We start from the raw sequence: 16,333 nt of genomic DNA on the forward strand, positions 1-16,333 counted from the left end.
ACAACTTCCAAGAGTTCATATAATCAATGCAACTAAAGATTTGGGAATCAAAAGGTGTTATTACGGAATCATTTTCATTTTATACAAATACCATCCATACTCTGTTCAGAAAAGTCTTCAGGATGAATAGCAGCCTTACCAGGTGGGAATGGTACAGGTGAGTCTGTTGGAAATATGGTGATCTCATCAAGAATATTCTGGATCCTCTGTTCTAAGGTTGAGAGTCCTGTGAAGTCCTGAACCACAAGCACGCGCCCAGGATCGTTGGTAATGACCTGCAACTGGTCCCTGTCCACATTCCTGGCTCCAACACCCAGAGGTTTGATGTTTGTGGAAGTGATCACTCTGGCAGGCCTGTCCACGTCGTCCTGGGACCGGTCTCCAAGGATGACCACCAGGTGCTGGGGCACTCCATCTTCTATCCTGCTCCCCGCAGACTTGATGAAGTAGTTCTTCACCACAAAGTCCAGGGCTTTGCCAGCGTTCAGGGGGGACCCACCTCTAAGCCTCAAGCGGCGGATGGCGTCCAGGACAGCATTTTTGGACTTGAGGGTCTTCAGGTAGAACTCAGGGAAGACACCGTTGCTGAACTGCACCACCCCAATCCGCACTTTGTTTGGCCCCACTTGCAGCTGCTGGACAATTCTGCTGATGAAATCCCGAATATGAGCAAGCCCCTCCTGCCGAACGCTGTCAGAGCTGTCAATGAGGAAGACTATGTCCTTTTCATCTCCAGAAACAACTGTGGGGGAGCAAGAAGAGAGGAAATTATTGGCATGGCAAGCTTTTGCTTTAGCTTTGCTGGAGGATTTCTGTGCGATCTGCTGTCATGTGAGGTAAAACCACATGGCATATTTTGGCCAGTTTTAGGCATGGTGCCCCAGGGAGCCTCTCCAAAAGGGCCTGTGTGCAAGTGAGAATGTGTGTCTGCCTCGTATTTGAAGCATGCATTACTCAGAGCCTGCTTCATTCATTAATTCTCTTCTCTGGATTTGCCAATGTTTCCAGCTTTATTTTGCCTCAGATTTATGCCTGTTTCCTAGAGAGCTGCTAAGTGGGAATAGGCAATTGTATACATTGTGTATTTGAATTGAAATTGCCCCAAACTGGTGTCACGTTTAGGTACTTGACTTGAAAATGACAGATTATAATACGTATAGGTACTTGGGTAGAATTGCCGTCTATCTAAAGCTTTCCTCCCAAAATTGTACATGTGCTACGACCTTGGTTTTAACTAAGGAAAATCTTGACTTAAAGAGAAGGTCTTTTGGGCAACATTTGTTTGAGCAGCAACCCAGAGAGAGCCAGTGCCTTACCTACAGGGGGTTGCACATCTCCCAGCAGCCGTCTGATTTGGTCCACAGTCAGGGTTTCAATGGGGGTCAGCAGCTTCTGCTCAAGGCTGGGCAGCTCCTGGAAGCTGGAGACTTGGAATATATACTCGGGGCTAAGGGAGATCTGTATCATCTCTTCAGTATCCACATTCTTTGCTATCATCATAGGCGCCACGCCCACTTGCTTGACTTGGAGGGACGGATACTCAAAGTCGTCGTCGGACTTGTGGGAGGACAGGATGACCAGGAACTGTGGGACACCCTCCTCGATGCGGCTCCCGGAGGGCCGGGTGAAGATGGTCTTGGCCACAAACTCCAGGGCCTCCCCCACGTTCACCAGCTGGCCACCTTTGGCCCGCAGCTGCCTGACGGCGCTCTGCACCTCGTCCTTGGTGGAGTGTGTGTTGAGCAGGAACTCCACGTGGGGATGATCGCTGAACTGGACCACCGAGATCCTGGTGGTGTCGATGCCCACGTCCAGGTTGCTCACGATCCTCCCGATGAGGTCGCGGACCAGGTAGAACTCCTGGGCGGCGGAGCGGGAGCCGTCAACCAGGAACACGACGTCCCTCTTCACACCCACTGCAGGAGAGAGGAGTTGGTCAGAGGAAGCACCAGGAATTGCTCATGGAGAGCAGCTAAGCTCGTCAGCTACACCACTGACCCATGCCTCTGGCCATGGGGGTGGTGCTCCTTGTCTCCCTGCCTGGGATAACTCCTGGGAGCCCAGCAGGAAGCTCTGGGTGTAACCCAGCCCCAGTCTGCTGGGCACATCCCAGAGGGTGCAAGAATAGCAACTTCCAGAGCAAAGGAAGTGAGAGGGAACAATGTGACACCCAGACCAACAATTCCTTGAGCTCTCCACCCAAGAAAATGTAGCCCGGTGGTAGTCCTTACTCAGGACAGGTTGTTTTACATTCAGAACCACCCCTCGTTCTTTGGCTTAACCCTCTAGGAAATATTCTATCATATTATTCTCTCAGCTTCTATCTTTTCAGGATGGCTTTTTGATTCCTAAAAGTTTTCTGCAGTGGTAATTCAGGTAATTCAGAGCCTGAATTATTGCAGAATATCAGACTGATAAATGGGGATGGAGGAATGTGGGTTGGCTCAGAAGAGAATGAACAAACAGAGTAGAACAGTGCATTTCTAAGGTGGACACTCTTCATCCCAGGCGTACGCTGGCTGGATTTCATTCCAAGGGAGACCAGAAATGTAGGAGCTGATCCTTCTCGCTTCCAATTCCCCTTTCCCCAGTGAATGAGGGAGGCAACAGTAGGAAAAATCAGCAGGTCTTACATTTAGCAGAAAGCTGACCTTGATTTATAGTAGTGTGAAGGTGTTGCACACACCTAATGCCACACAAAATGACACCATTCTAGAAGGAATGGCATGGATTTAAAATCCACTTAAAATAAGATTAAGGCAATAGCATTCACTTTGTGGATCTCCCATGTGTATACAGCACAGACCACCTCGAGGGGCTGGGCTTAAAAAGTGCCTCAGTTTAATTGCACAGATCCCACCATCCCTGAGTGCACCAACAGGGAGACCACGACAGACTTGGAGTCTTAGCCGTGACCATCTTTACTTTTCTCAGTTTGTGTTGCAGCTATGATGTTACTAAACATCATATTTTGCCACTGGCTCTCAGTGCAGACACAAACATCTTCTCACCTGGGCTCGGTGATGTAAAAACCAGGTCAGGGGCAAGAGATTCTATCTCCTGCTTGGTCAGCCGGATGACTCTGTTGGAGACGACCTGCTGCACCGAATCCAGCTGGTTGAAGTCGGGCACAGAGATGGCAAAATCTGGGAGGAAGGAGATGGTCTGCAGCTCTGTGAGGTCGGCATTTCCGATCCCAATGCCAAAGGGCACTGTGCCGCTCGTCTTCAGGACCACTGAGGGCCTCCTGACATCGTCCTGGGAGCGGTCAGCAGTCAGCAGGATCAGGAACTGCGGGACGCCCTCCGCTATCCTGCTGCCGCTCGACACCGTGAACACATTCTTGATGAGATAGTCGAGGGCTGCCCCGGTGTTCAGAGGAGACCCTCCCATGAGCTTCAGCTGCTGGATGGCACTGACAAGATCGGCTTTGTCCTCGTAGGTGTCGAGCAGGAACTCGGGCTGGATGGTGTTGCTGTACTGCGCCACGGCCACACGCACCTTGTCACGGCCAACCTCCAGGCTCTCCACAACCCTTTGGACAAATGTCTTCAGCAGGGGGAAACCTCTTCGGACACCATCTGAGCCGTCGATTAGGAACACCACATCCTTCTTCTCACCTCTCTCAACTACAGTTTGAGACAAGTAAGGGGAAGGGGAGGGGAAAAGTGAGATTCTCTTTTAATATTCTCCTCATACGTTGGACGGAAGGAGCGCAGAGCTCGGGGAGGGGAGGGCGAGGTGTCAGGAAAGGTGGTTCGGTTCCTTTGCCATCGGATGCAATCCCTGGTGAGGAGGCAGATGGGTGGAAAATGGTGGAAACGAAACCGACATTCCATGCCTTACCCACCAAGTCATAGAATCATAGAGCCACAGGAAATAGGGTGCCAAGGGACTTCTGGGTGCCATCTCCTACTCGAGGCTGGGAGAAGCCAACAGCTCCCAGGGGTGTGGGAAGGTGACGTGTTGCAATATGCAACAGGAGCCTTGGATCTTTTTTTTCCCAAGAAACAATGAGTTTCTGGATGAAATGGCATACGGGGAGTGTTCACAGGGAGACGGTGAGGAGAGGGAGAGAAAAGCTTTTCTGATGCGTTACTGAACTTGTATAAACAACTTGTAGAAACAACTAGTTCTGAAAAAAAATTTAAGAAATTGCTGGAGAGGACAGCCAGCTGAAAATGCTGAAATGCTCCTCTAAAATGCTAGATATCCATCTTTGGGGGTTTTTCTTTACTATCTTCAGGCAGGAAAAAACATGCTAACTGTGACCAAACTATTCTTTTTAAAAAAGTCAAACAAAAACCACAAAGAAACAAACAAAAAATCTCAAAATGAAGACCATGAAGTGTCAAAGATCAGAGAACTTTGACCTGTTATGCTACTGACTAAAGTTTTATCTTGGCCGAGCAGAAAACATCTCTGCCTCTCAAACACAGCAACTGCTGGATGACATCCCAAAAAGTATTGTTGCCTTGTTTAGAGCAAGGTCCAGTGGGACAAGCAGGAGCATGATCTGCCCCTCTGAAGAAAATATTCATGATCTACTTAGGAATGCTCAGCCATATAAAGAGATAACAAGGGCAGTTGAATTCTTAATGAAGGCTTCAGATCAAATTTATTTCTCAAGAGAATTGTTGGAAGCCTGATGGGTTGATGCATAGGACAGGAATATTAATGCTGGTGGGAAGAGGGAACAGACATTGCCTGGTGTATCCCAGTTTCATATACTTCCTCTAAAGTTCAGGAACAATGGAAAAGTCCCATTAAAAGTCCCTGTGTAGCAGATAAAAAGAAAAAAATATGGTTTCTCCTATGGAATTGATGTCTCTTAGCCAAGAATACTAGGAAAACTGGGTGGGTACAGCTGTCCCTGAGCAAATAGCACAATTATTAATAGTCCTTGGTGGTCAAAGGGATTCCAAATGGTCTGGACACTTGACAGAAATGGTTTAAAAAGTGAGGATGGAATTCAAGAGCACTGATTGCACAAGTCTTGGTTGAGACAGAAGCTGCACAAATATGGGAAGGGTCATGAATCTGCATGGAAAGGATGGGGTAAGAGATGGCCAGGGGATGCCATTGTCACACTCTGGTCATTTCAGCAGGCTGATATTGGGGAGACAAAGGTGAAAATGTTGAAGAAAACCTACAAGACCTACAAGGAAGGATTGAATGAGCTGGGTACACAGCTGATGACCCAAGGACCGAGACAAGACCTACATGTCAAGCCTAAAGCAGATGAAAAACTGCCACATAAAATTTGGGAGCGAGCTGGAATCTGTGTTCTTCTCAGGTTGAAGGAGATGTGGCAGGCTTGAACTGTGACTAGGGAGACAAAAGTGTGACATGAAGGGAAAGTGGTGTCTGATAAAAGCAGAACAGAGTGTTATGGAATCTGGGAAGTCTCCCCCAAAGGGTTTTCAGAGCAGATTAGATCAATGTCAGCTAGTTCTGGGCAAAAAGATCCTGCTGGGGACAAGGACGTGTAGCAGATGGCACCCTGAGATTCCTTCCAGCCTTATTTCTTGTTTTATGTTTCTATGATTCTAAGTCCATCTGCCCCTTTACAGAGAAAAGATGTGGATATTTTAACACTTTTCCTTGTTTCCACCTCTTGTTGGGACACAAGCTAATGCTCCAATTAGGGCTGCCTCAGGAAATCACACAGCTGGACATGCGTGATTTCCAGTACTGCAGTGTGAATTTATTGTTGTGGCCATGTGATTCTTTTGAAGACTTTTAAAAAATTATTCTTCAATTAATCCATCTCATCTACTGAGCTTGAGTGGTAACTGAGTCAAGAGCATCTGATTTATTGGTGTGTCTGTAGAAAATGTAGAAACTGCCATCATACCCTGGAAGAGATAACAGAGCAAGAGTGAATCCAGCGTGCTGGATTCCACTCCTCCAGAAAAGGGAAGATGGCAAGAGAAATTGAGACAAGCCAGTATTTGCTTCTTTTAGCCCTTGCCCAGCATTGCACATTGATTAATGCAACATCTTTGGGGCAACAACGTCCTGTTATTTCAGGTTTGTCTCGTGTTCTACACACTGGAAACAGCACCAGCTGCAGCTCTTGCAGCTGAACAAAGGCATTTTCCCCATTTATCATTAAAATCTGGTTTGGCACTTTGTGCTTTGCTGGATCAGAGTGTGAGCAGAGGAAAATCCAAGTACAACAGCAGTTTCTACACAATTCCTTTAAACATCACCAGACCCAAATGCTCCAGTTACCATTTGAGTGGGGCATGTAAGTCACGTCTTTCAGCCTCTTGGAAACCCCGAGGCTCCCTGTACCTGGTGGCTGAAGCTGGACTGTTCTCAACAGGTTGACTATGTTTGGCTGAAGCTCTGAGATCCGTTGGAGGGACTCAACGTTCAGAAGGAATTGCGGGGCGTAAACAATCCTTTGCAGCTCTGTGGGGTCGGCATTTTTGGCTTTGATACCAAAGGTCACAACTCCAGTGTTCCTCAGAACATCTGATGGCTCCTCCACTTCATCAGTTGATCTTCCAGCAACAAAGAGGACCAAAAACTGAGGAACCCCTTCTTCGATCCTGCTTCCAGCTTCCCTCACAAACAGCCTTCTTACAGCTTCGTCAAGCGCAGCTCCAATGTTCAGCTGCTTCCCATTTCTAAGCTTCATCCTTTTCACTTTGACAAGCATGTCTTGCTTGGATGAGTACTCAGCAAAGTCAAATTCAACCTGGATAGTGTCACTGAACTGAGCTACAGCGACTCGCGTGGCATCGGAGCCCACGTTCAGGTCAGAAATGACTTTGTGTACAAAATCCCGGACGGGAGGAAAGCTGCCCAAGAGGTTGGTCGAGCCATCAATCAGGAATAAAACATCTTTCTTGCTTTCTAGAATAAATTCACAAATGAAAAGAGAGGGGGGAAAAAAAATGAAAGCATTTTCTTCTTATATGTCATCCTAGAAAATTGTCTGCATGTTAGCTGGGTTTGAATCTTTCAATATTCTCATTTACCAAAGTATTCAAAGTCTGCAGAACTATACAGCATCTGAGGAAGAAGGGGAAGCAAGGACATGTCTATCCTAAGACTCAATAAATTTGGGCATCAGACAGAACTATCACATACTGTACCACATCAGATCACATTGTGAGTTAGCTGATCCGGTGATGTTTAAGGTCTAGCAATATGTTGACAATACAGACATGAAGTAAAGCAGCAGTGGAGAGATGGTTGGGGATTTTTTTCCTATTTAAAGGCTCAGTAGACAACAAACAGACAGTTCATGCACAAGTACACAAAGCATTTTCTGGATCTTCTCCCACTAGCATCACAACAAGCATCTAAAGCCATAAAAGCCTTTCACCCGTTTCAATTTTATGCCCTTTTGATCTCACTGAATACCCAAGGCAAACCCAAGTCTCTTGTACCTTCATATTAATCTTAATGGTCTCCTTTCCATACTAACCCATCCCAGTTGTTCTTATGTCTTCATGGGCACATAGCCACAATGATGGAATTTGTTACAAAATACCTGCTTAAAAAGGGTTAAACTTGCGAAAAGCCCTTGGGTTTAATATTGGAGGATAACTTTGAATTTCTGGGGTCAAATCCAGCCTGTGTGACAGCCTGATGATACCACTTTGACCAGAAGTGGTTCTGGGGATGGATTTGTCCACCTGTTCCTGGCTAGACCTCTGCTCCTCTGTGCTCTTTGGCATTAATTTAACCTTTCCACACCAATTCTTGTAGTAAAATCTCATGCTCCATTGTCTGATGTAGTGCACATGATGCATTTACAAATTGTGGCCCTGTTATGTGAACAGCAAGGGAACACCAGAGTCAGTGACTGCTGGGCACAGACTCACTGAGGTCCTCCTTTGGTCCTGACCTACCAAAAGACTTAAAACTGTGCTTTTGAGGGGTGGTGGCCATGACTTGAACAAAATTAAGAGCTGCCAGTGTCAGGCCATAGAATCATAGAACGGTTTGGTTTGGAAGGGACCTTGAAGATCATCAAGTTAAGCACAGCCATAACCACTTTGATGACTCAGGGCTTGGACACATGTCAAGGTGTACAATGGAAACAAGAAATTCACTTAAACAAGTTTAACTTCATGCAGTCAGCATGCAGGAGGGTAGGTATTACCTGTTGGGGCGAGTGGAACCTCTTCCACACCTCCACTAACATATGTTGTTATGGGCTTATTTAACTCCTGGGGTAAAGCTGCCAGAGCACTGAAATCATCCATAAAATACACCATTCTTGGATTAAAGGCAATCTGTTCAAGCTCTGCCTTATCCGCATTCCTAACGCCAACAGCAAAAGTCAGCACTCCGGCCCGAGCTAATTCATTGGAAACTTGGAGGTAGGGGTCGGCAGAGCTCCCTGCCGTCACCAGGACCAGCACCTGGGGCACTTGCTCATTTATTCTGCTCCCACCGGCCTCCGTGAAGTGGTTCGAGAGCACAAAGTTCAGCGCAGAGCCGGTGTTCAGCACCGACCCCCCCTGGGGCCTCAGCTGCCCCAGGCGCTGGATTATGTCAGATTTGGATTGGTAGGAGTAGAGGGAGAACTCGGTTTTGGGGTTGTCGCTAAATTGCACTAAGCCAACTCGTATTTTGTCACTGCCGACATCAAGGTCGTTAACTAGGGTGGCGACAAAGTCCCGCACATAGGGGAAGTTGGCATTTCCGACGTTGAGTGATCCATCCAAAAGAAAGATGATATCCCTTTTGGTTACTTGAACTGCGGTAGAGCACAGAAAACAACATGAGACATCACAGAAAACAAAAACAGGAGGCTTTTTGTCATGTGTGCATGCAGCATACGCCGTACACGCATGTGAACCGTGTTAGGGAGGGGAGAGAGAGGAGCAAGGGTGTGATCAGCACAGGAGTAACAAGGAGCTTGCTGGAAATGACTGGACTGGGCAGGGAAGGATTAGCAGCTCTTTAAAATGCCAGGCTCAACAGCTACCTGAGGACACCTGCCTTCCTGAGCTCTGCACTTTACTGTCTCTCGTTATACACAACCCTTTTGTGGGCTGTTGGAGGGGGAGAAATTCCCCACGTTTGGCAGCAAGCAGCCAGTTCTTGGTCTCTTTTTTTAAGGCTAAATCCTTCTTGGGCTATCTCCAAGCATCTGAGCTCCAGGACATAGGTCTACACCATAGAGACACCACAGGGTCATCGCCCTGCGCTCTTTTTTTGGCACTAAACATGTCCAGATCACAGACCAAAATGCCAAGCTTTTAAATAAAATCTCAGAGAACTGATGTCATCCAAGGCATCCCCCTAGATGCCTTCCTCCAAATGAGTTATTCAAGGATTTATTTATGCCCATTGCTCATTCTGCCCACTATATTTCTGCTTAAAGCATTTCTGGCTAGATTCACCCATTCTCCAGCTTGCCTTGTCCCTGTAAGCTTGATGCCCTATATATAAAGTATATAAATACTGAGCTATTCAGAACAAGAAGGAAATAAAGGGCTCTTTGGAATACAGAGATGGCTCTTAGATTTTACAGAGAGGCTTGGTTTTCTATAGTTTTTAATTTTTCCCAGAAAAGTGCCATTCAAGGCCCAGGGTGAGACAATAATGCAGTTAAAATGCAACTGCCCAGTGTCAAAATCGGGTTTGTTACAACCAATAATAATTTGTAGGGGTAGGATACAATTCCTTGCTTATTATGTATGTGAATAGTTGTGAGCACAAAAAAAAAAGACTGGAAAAATAGAGAAGCTGCATGAATGACCTCTAAAGAACAAGAAAACACAGGAACACTTTTAATTTACATTGAAAAATAAACACGTCAGGTTTGGTGTATAGCCATGCAAAACTGTATTAGCTGGAAACACACTCTGACAAACAAAGCTTATTAAATGATGAGTCCTGTGATATTCATCTTCATTAAGGACAAATATGGGCAAACTGATTTCAAAATGTGTTCTTTTCATGTAAATCAGACACAAGCTTTAATTCTTTCAGGATTCTATCCAAACTTTCTGTTTCTTTTCCACTGCGGTTTATAATTTTAAATTACGTGAGAAACTAGAAAAAATGTGGACATGATTCAAAGGCTTCTCAACCCAATGGGAACCTCATTACTGATCTTACTGGAAGCTGGAAGAAATCCTGGTTTTCTAATGTTCATATGCCATGAAGCAGAAACACAAGGTTCAAATACAATCTAGTGCAACATGGATTTCACTTCAAGCATCTTTATGGTGAGGAAATCCTGAGAAATGTGGTATAAAATCTCTGTGAACCTGGAACATCTCTTGAAATGCAGGGGGAACTTCCCCAAAAGACACGAACCTATCAGTTGGTTTCTTCCAAAGTCTACTGATGTCAATGGCAAGGACAACTAAAAATGGCTTCATGGAGTTGTGGATCATCTCCCAAACAGATTGAATGAAAATCAACACTAAAATATCCTTGCATGCTTCTTAGGGTTTGAGTTGGGTAAATCATAAGAATACTAAATATGTTCTTAAAGGGTGAGCTTGAGTCCAACAATGTCAGCTCTGAACATCTCCAACAAACTGGTTTATGTTCTTTACACCCCGAAGAAACCTCTGCTTTCCTCAGCAAATACCCACCATGGATGATTCCCAAACTGAGGAGGAGACTTTAACATTCACAGCTGTCCCATTCCTTGGCTACACAGATCCTAAGAAGGGCAAAAGCCTCCACTGAACAATTTGGGTACCTAACTAGTAAAGCACATCTTCCATATCCGGGCCTTTAAATGTTGGTGACAAAACCAGAACAGGACAAAAACCTCCAGGAGGGAATAAAGCTGTAACAAGGGATAAAGCAGTAACAACAACCATGCTACCAAGTTCACTGACCTGCTCATGCACTCACATCTAACCAGGCTGGAACATGCATTTGTTGCAGTTTTCCCCGTTATCTCTACGTGTTATAGAATAAGAACTGGCAAATTTATAAACCACACTTTGTTAATTAGAAAAAGGCCATTAATTACCTGGTGGTCGCTCTGGGACAATCACTCCTCCAGAGAGTGTCCGGATAGGTGACAGCACTTGAGGAAGAATGGCTTGCATGAACTGAAGGCGGAAATCGTTGGGGTTGAACACGAAATCTCGCTCGTGAGCAATTTCTTCGAGCTCTGCCAGGTCAGCGTTTCTGGACCCAATGGCAAGGGTCACGATCCTGTTCCTTTTCATCTCCTCTGCTGCTTCGGTGACAGCATCCCTGGACTTACCCCCAGTGACGAGCACCAGCATGGGCAGCACCCCCTCCTCCATCCTGCACCCAGCAGCACTGCTGAAGAAGTTGTTCCTCACAAAGTCCAGTGCTGAGCCAGTGTTGAGCGTCGTGCCACCCATGAGCTTCATCTTCCTCACATTGGCCATCACATCCTTTCTGGTCTGGTGGGTGTTAAAATAAAACTCTGGCTTCACAGTGTCTGCGTACTGTGCCACCGCCACTTGGATCAGGTCGGGTCCAACCTCCAGCCTCTGGACAATTTTGGCAACGAAATCACGGATTGCGTTAAAGGGGGCGGGCCCCAAAGCAGTTGAGCCATCTATCAGGAAGACTATATCCTTCTTGTTCACTTCAATAACTGCAAGTAACACAGGAACATCGTGTTAGCCTTCAAAACACTCTGCATCAATTCTGGGTCAACAGCTCAGACACCTTCAGCACCTCTTTGCTGTTACTCTCAATGCCTTTAAAAAGGTTTTGCTTCCCAAACATAATTTCTTTTTAGGCTCTAGCACAGGACTAATAGTAAATCTGACTATTTCCCCTTTCTAAAACACTGAAGAGTTGCAAAAACTGTGATCTTTACACACTTGAATATTAAAATACATGTACATGTCAAAGCAAGAATGAAAGGTAGTAAGGAGAAATCTTGGCACTCAGAAGGAGAATAAAAATAAGAGACAAAATACGCAGGTGATGCTCCTTCTTTCTGCATATGAACCACTAGAATGGTGGTGGTTTGGTGTGAGAACAATTAGGTGTTAGCAATGACACAAGGAAAGAAAATTCTCCACCTACTCAACATACCTGGATTTTGAGTCTTCTCATCCTAAACCTTACTCCTTATCTAACAAAAACAAGTTATGTTTTTTCTTGGCACAGCTGGCCCAGTCATGGATGAGCTGGATTATGTTCTGGTGGCCATGTCTTTAACAAACATGTTCCCTGGATGGTAACTTCTGAAACTTTGTTATTGATGATGGCACAGGACACAGAAAAGGGCACAATTAGATTACCAGTGCCCTGGCTAAGTCTGAAGAAAGATAGTTAGGGAGGGAAAAAAACCCTGTTGTGTGGCACTGGAAACAAAGCATCCTGACATTTAATACAGGCAAATATATTTCTTTTAAAAGCAGATGTTAACAAGACCAATATGATTGTGCTAACAGCATTATCATGGTGCCTAATCTTAGTACCATCTTTTAGACAAATCCTCTCCCATCATCACCTCCCTGATTTCATGCCACTGACGTGAGAAAGGAAACTTTCTGTTGCTTCCAAGTTATGCTGGAGCTGTGGATCATTGTGTTATGTTGGACTTGGGGTATCCTTAAACCAGCCACCCACCTAAGAGCTCCTGAGGTGGGTTCAGGATTCCAGGAGGCAGGTCCATCACCTCCCATGCTTGCTGCCACACCCAGTGCACAGCCTGGGGAGAGGACACCCAGCTCTGTGGAGCTCTCACACCCCTCAGGGCCAGCAGTAGCAAATACTGCCTTGCCCTGCCTGGATGGAGAAGAGCAGCCCCCAGCCCATCAGAGCTCCTCTGCGTGGAGACTGTTTACTTTGGATTTCAACAAGGAACAAAACTTTGGCTGCAGTCCTCCCTGGCCAGACACCAGCTGGCCGTGGATAGCAGTGCTCCCAAAGGCTGGGTGCTGTCAGGTTTCTCACTATGAGTGCCACAGGACTGGGCTGCCCTGAGGGGTGGTTTGGAACTGGGGATGACATCTGTGACTCGGCTTCCCCTCTGCTCTCAGACTCTAAAAGACCTGCCTGCATCAGCAAGTGCGAACCTCATCAAGTCATGCTAGAAATAGCGGCATTAAGGACCAGCTGTAAAGAATGGAAGTTTAAAATTGCCTGCCATGGCGCTGCCGGGCATAAAATGATGAGGACATGCACAGAGCAAATGTGGTGGTGCCCTCCTCAAGGCACAACCTCAAGTGAGCTGCCAGTGGTCTGCAGTTGGCTGCCCAGGCTGTCAGAACAGAGTTACAAAGCATTAAGCATTTGCTTAAATGATCCCTCTCCCAGAGCCGGGATTTCCAGCGCTCATCCCTCCAGCCAGGTTTTTTTCCTCCTCAGTTGCTCCAAGGAGGAGAGAGTTGGAAACAGGAAAGTTTCCAAATGGATAGCAAGGGCTGACATTGCTACTCTGCATGACCCAGGAGAAATGTCCAAAGCACATCCTTAGCTTGTCGGCAGCTAGAAACCCAAAAGTGGAGAGACTGGAAACTTTTGACTTTTGGGGGAAACATCAAAGGGGCTTTGGAAAGATGAGAGAGGCCCTCTGCTTCTCATTCCTGTTGCATCTCTCAAATCCTGCAGTATTTTTCCTCAGAGGAATGCAAGAACCAAACCCAAAACACACAGGAAGAAACAACCCACGGTTATGGTTTGCATGGACACAATTAATGCAAAAGCCTTTAAGCAGGGCTGTGTACATCTCAGCCCTGTAAAGCTGATGGCAAGTCTCCCAAGAATTTCAAAGGATTTGGGATCAAAGCATTGTGTCTTTGACTCTCAAAGCTGGGAATGTTGGAGGGTGTCAGCGCTGAACCCAGCCCTGCGTGATTCCATCCTCATTGCCATGTCAGCTGTCTGATGCAGCACCTCATCTAACTCCATCACCCAGGTTCCCCCAGCAGGTAAAGGAGCAGAAAGTCACTTTGCAACACCCCTTCATCCCAGGATGAACAGCTGCCCAGCTAAAGTGAAGCGAGATGACTTCAGTATTTCACAGGAGCACTTGGCACCTTGGAGGGTTTGGCATCCCTTTTGGGCTGCAGCATCTCCCAAACTGTTTCACACTGCAGCCCTCCAAGTCATTGAGATGAATCAAGTCAAAACTGATTTCCACAGGTGCCAGGAGTAGGAAATTCCCTAAAGATCCTTTGAAAATAGTTTATTTCCCCATTTAGCACATCCATCTGTATGTGACTGTACAGGTTGACGAAGTACCTTCCACAAATGAGCTGGCACTTTACGTGAGAAATATGCAAGTGCAGATGAAACAAAATGTGTCAAATTTTTTTCATCTTGCCAATCAAACTGCTAAAAATCAGACAGGAGGAAAGAGAGATTTTCCACTGAGTTGCACAGATCCCAGTATACACATTTTAGCTACACATGCTGACTTCATAGTATCTGGCTAAACATGGTTCTTGTAGGGTGCTACAAGAAAAAAGTTCTTAATGTTTTTTCCTGGAATAATCAAGGCAAGGTCATAAAATGATCTTTAAGGCAAATTCCTCCCTTTGATTTGAGCCACAGGATAGCAATCATGTTTAGGCATGGATCAGCAAAGACATCTGGAATGCAGTTTTATATGTCAACATACACCATGAGGAACAGTGTGTACAGAACTCCAGACTGACAACGGGATCCCAAACGTGCTGTTTGCATTAAGCATCCTGTTAATTAAGTGCAGCAGCTCCTCTGCAATGAGACATACTGTGTCTTTCATAAATCACCTATTTGCCCCATAAATGATGCATATGAGCTGATGCTAGTCCAGAAATAATGGCAATGGGACTTGCAGGTGACAAAGTGACCTAAGTGGAATATTAACACCTGCATTTTTAATCCCCATGGCCTCGTGGAAAGCTGTAAACTTTCCCAGCTGATGGATCAGAGGTAAGGATTTCACTACAGAGGAACTAAGGGCTGTTCAGTTTCTAAGTTCAACAACACAGGAATTTTACCAAGGGCAGTCCAGAGCTTCAGTAAGTTGTAGAATTTTACTGTTTCAGCAAGCACATAATTTCACCTCTGGTACATAGGGATCTATTTAGAATTCCTTTTACCTTCCTCAGCCACATTTTATGGTCATGACACTTCCAACTGACATACAATGTAAACTTACATGGCATGAATATTTTTGCAACTGGCAGTGCTGCAGTGTTTAGTCCCAGGGTTGCTTAGATATCTCAATAAGGATTATATGATATTTTATTATACCCTTTTTAAAAATACTCTGCTCCTGTCTTTTAAAACACCCCTGTCATGCCAGTTATTGCAAGAAGAGATTTTGAGATTTTTGAGAGATAACTCACGGGGCCAATGAGTTTCTGCACAGAAACGTTGTTTCTCCATTACCGGACCAGAGAGATTAATTGGGGGAAAAAATTTAAACACTTTAAGCTTTAAATATGCTCGTAAAGCGTGCAAAAGCTCAATCATTCATTGATTCACTGAAATGCAAGGGTCTAGAAAGGCATACGTACCTTCAGTCACAATGGTTGGGGCCGCTAACAAAATGAGTCTTTGGGCCACTCCAACAATGTTGGGCAGTATTAATTCTTGAAGAGCATCAAGGTTACGGATATCCAGGGCAGTATAGGCGAAGCTTCCATCAGTAGCAATCTGCTGCAGCTCTGCACTGTCAGCATTCAGGACCCCAATGCTAAACGAAAATACACCAGCTTGCTTCACCGCTAACAAGCCCTCTCGGATATCATCACTAGACTCTCCACCACTTATCAGCACTAAAATCTGAGGGACCGCTTCCTCTATCCTGCTGCCTCCCGCCTGGGTGAAGAGGTTCTCCACCACAAACTCCAGTGCCGCACCGGTGTTCGCCTCCTCGCCCCCGCGGAAGCTGAGTGCCTTCACGGCATCCAGGACATCCGCTTTTGTGGAGTAGCTGTTCAAAGAGAACTCGGTTCTGGGTTGATCACTATACTGCACCACCCCAATGTGTATCTGCTGAGCTCCAACTCTGAGGGTTTCAATCAAATTTACAAGGAAATCACGTATGGCTGGAAAATTGACACTTCCGATGTTGTTTGATCCATCAATAAGGAAAATAAGGTCAGCGGACTCTTGAGCTTTAAAAAAAAGAAATGCAAAAAGGTGAAAGCATTAAAATGGGTGATTACATGCAGTCATAACAGTGTTCTGACATGTTTCTTGGAAAACCAGTGAGAAACACGAAAATGAGAAAACAAAATTATGTGATCACTGAGGAGGTGACTTTTGCCTCTTAGTTCTGCATTCTGATTGAATATGAGCTCTCAGGCTCTTCCCAGTAGCATCCGCAACCCATCAAGGGAGGGCTTGAGTGGACACAACACAAGCCCATGGCTGTAGTAACATGGGGGTCGGCATTATTGGC

The 16,333-nt window shown here is 45.7% G+C and overlaps 1 protein-coding gene across 3 annotated transcripts in view; it reads right to left on the bottom strand.

Moving 5' to 3' along the window:
* Positions 1-16,333, bottom strand: part of COL6A3 (collagen type VI alpha 3 chain) — a 56,653-nt gene that overhangs the window by 26,581 nt on the left and 13,739 nt on the right. Inside the window, exons 3-9 of one of the 3 annotated variants that reach the window (XM_033065150.1) lie at positions 15,444-16,046; positions 10,970-11,572; positions 8,126-8,725; positions 6,301-6,867; positions 3,012-3,629; positions 1,317-1,916; positions 140-742 (exon numbers count right to left, since the gene is read on the bottom strand). In XM_033065150.1, coding sequence (XP_032921041.1) covers positions 140-742; positions 1,317-1,916; positions 3,012-3,629; positions 6,301-6,867; positions 8,126-8,725; positions 10,970-11,572; positions 15,444-16,046 — 4,194 coding nt within the window. The remainder of the gene's footprint in view (positions 1-139; positions 743-1,316; positions 1,917-3,011; positions 3,630-6,300; positions 6,868-8,125; positions 8,726-10,969; positions 11,573-15,443; positions 16,047-16,333) is intronic. The other 2 variants (XM_033065151.2, XM_042779461.1) reach the window with 2 other exon arrangements.

Source organism: Catharus ustulatus, chromosome 7 (assembly GCF_009819885.2).
Source record: "Catharus ustulatus isolate bCatUst1 chromosome 7, bCatUst1.pri.v2, whole genome shotgun sequence".
Classification (NCBI taxonomy): domain Eukaryota; kingdom Metazoa; phylum Chordata; class Aves; order Passeriformes; family Turdidae; genus Catharus; species Catharus ustulatus.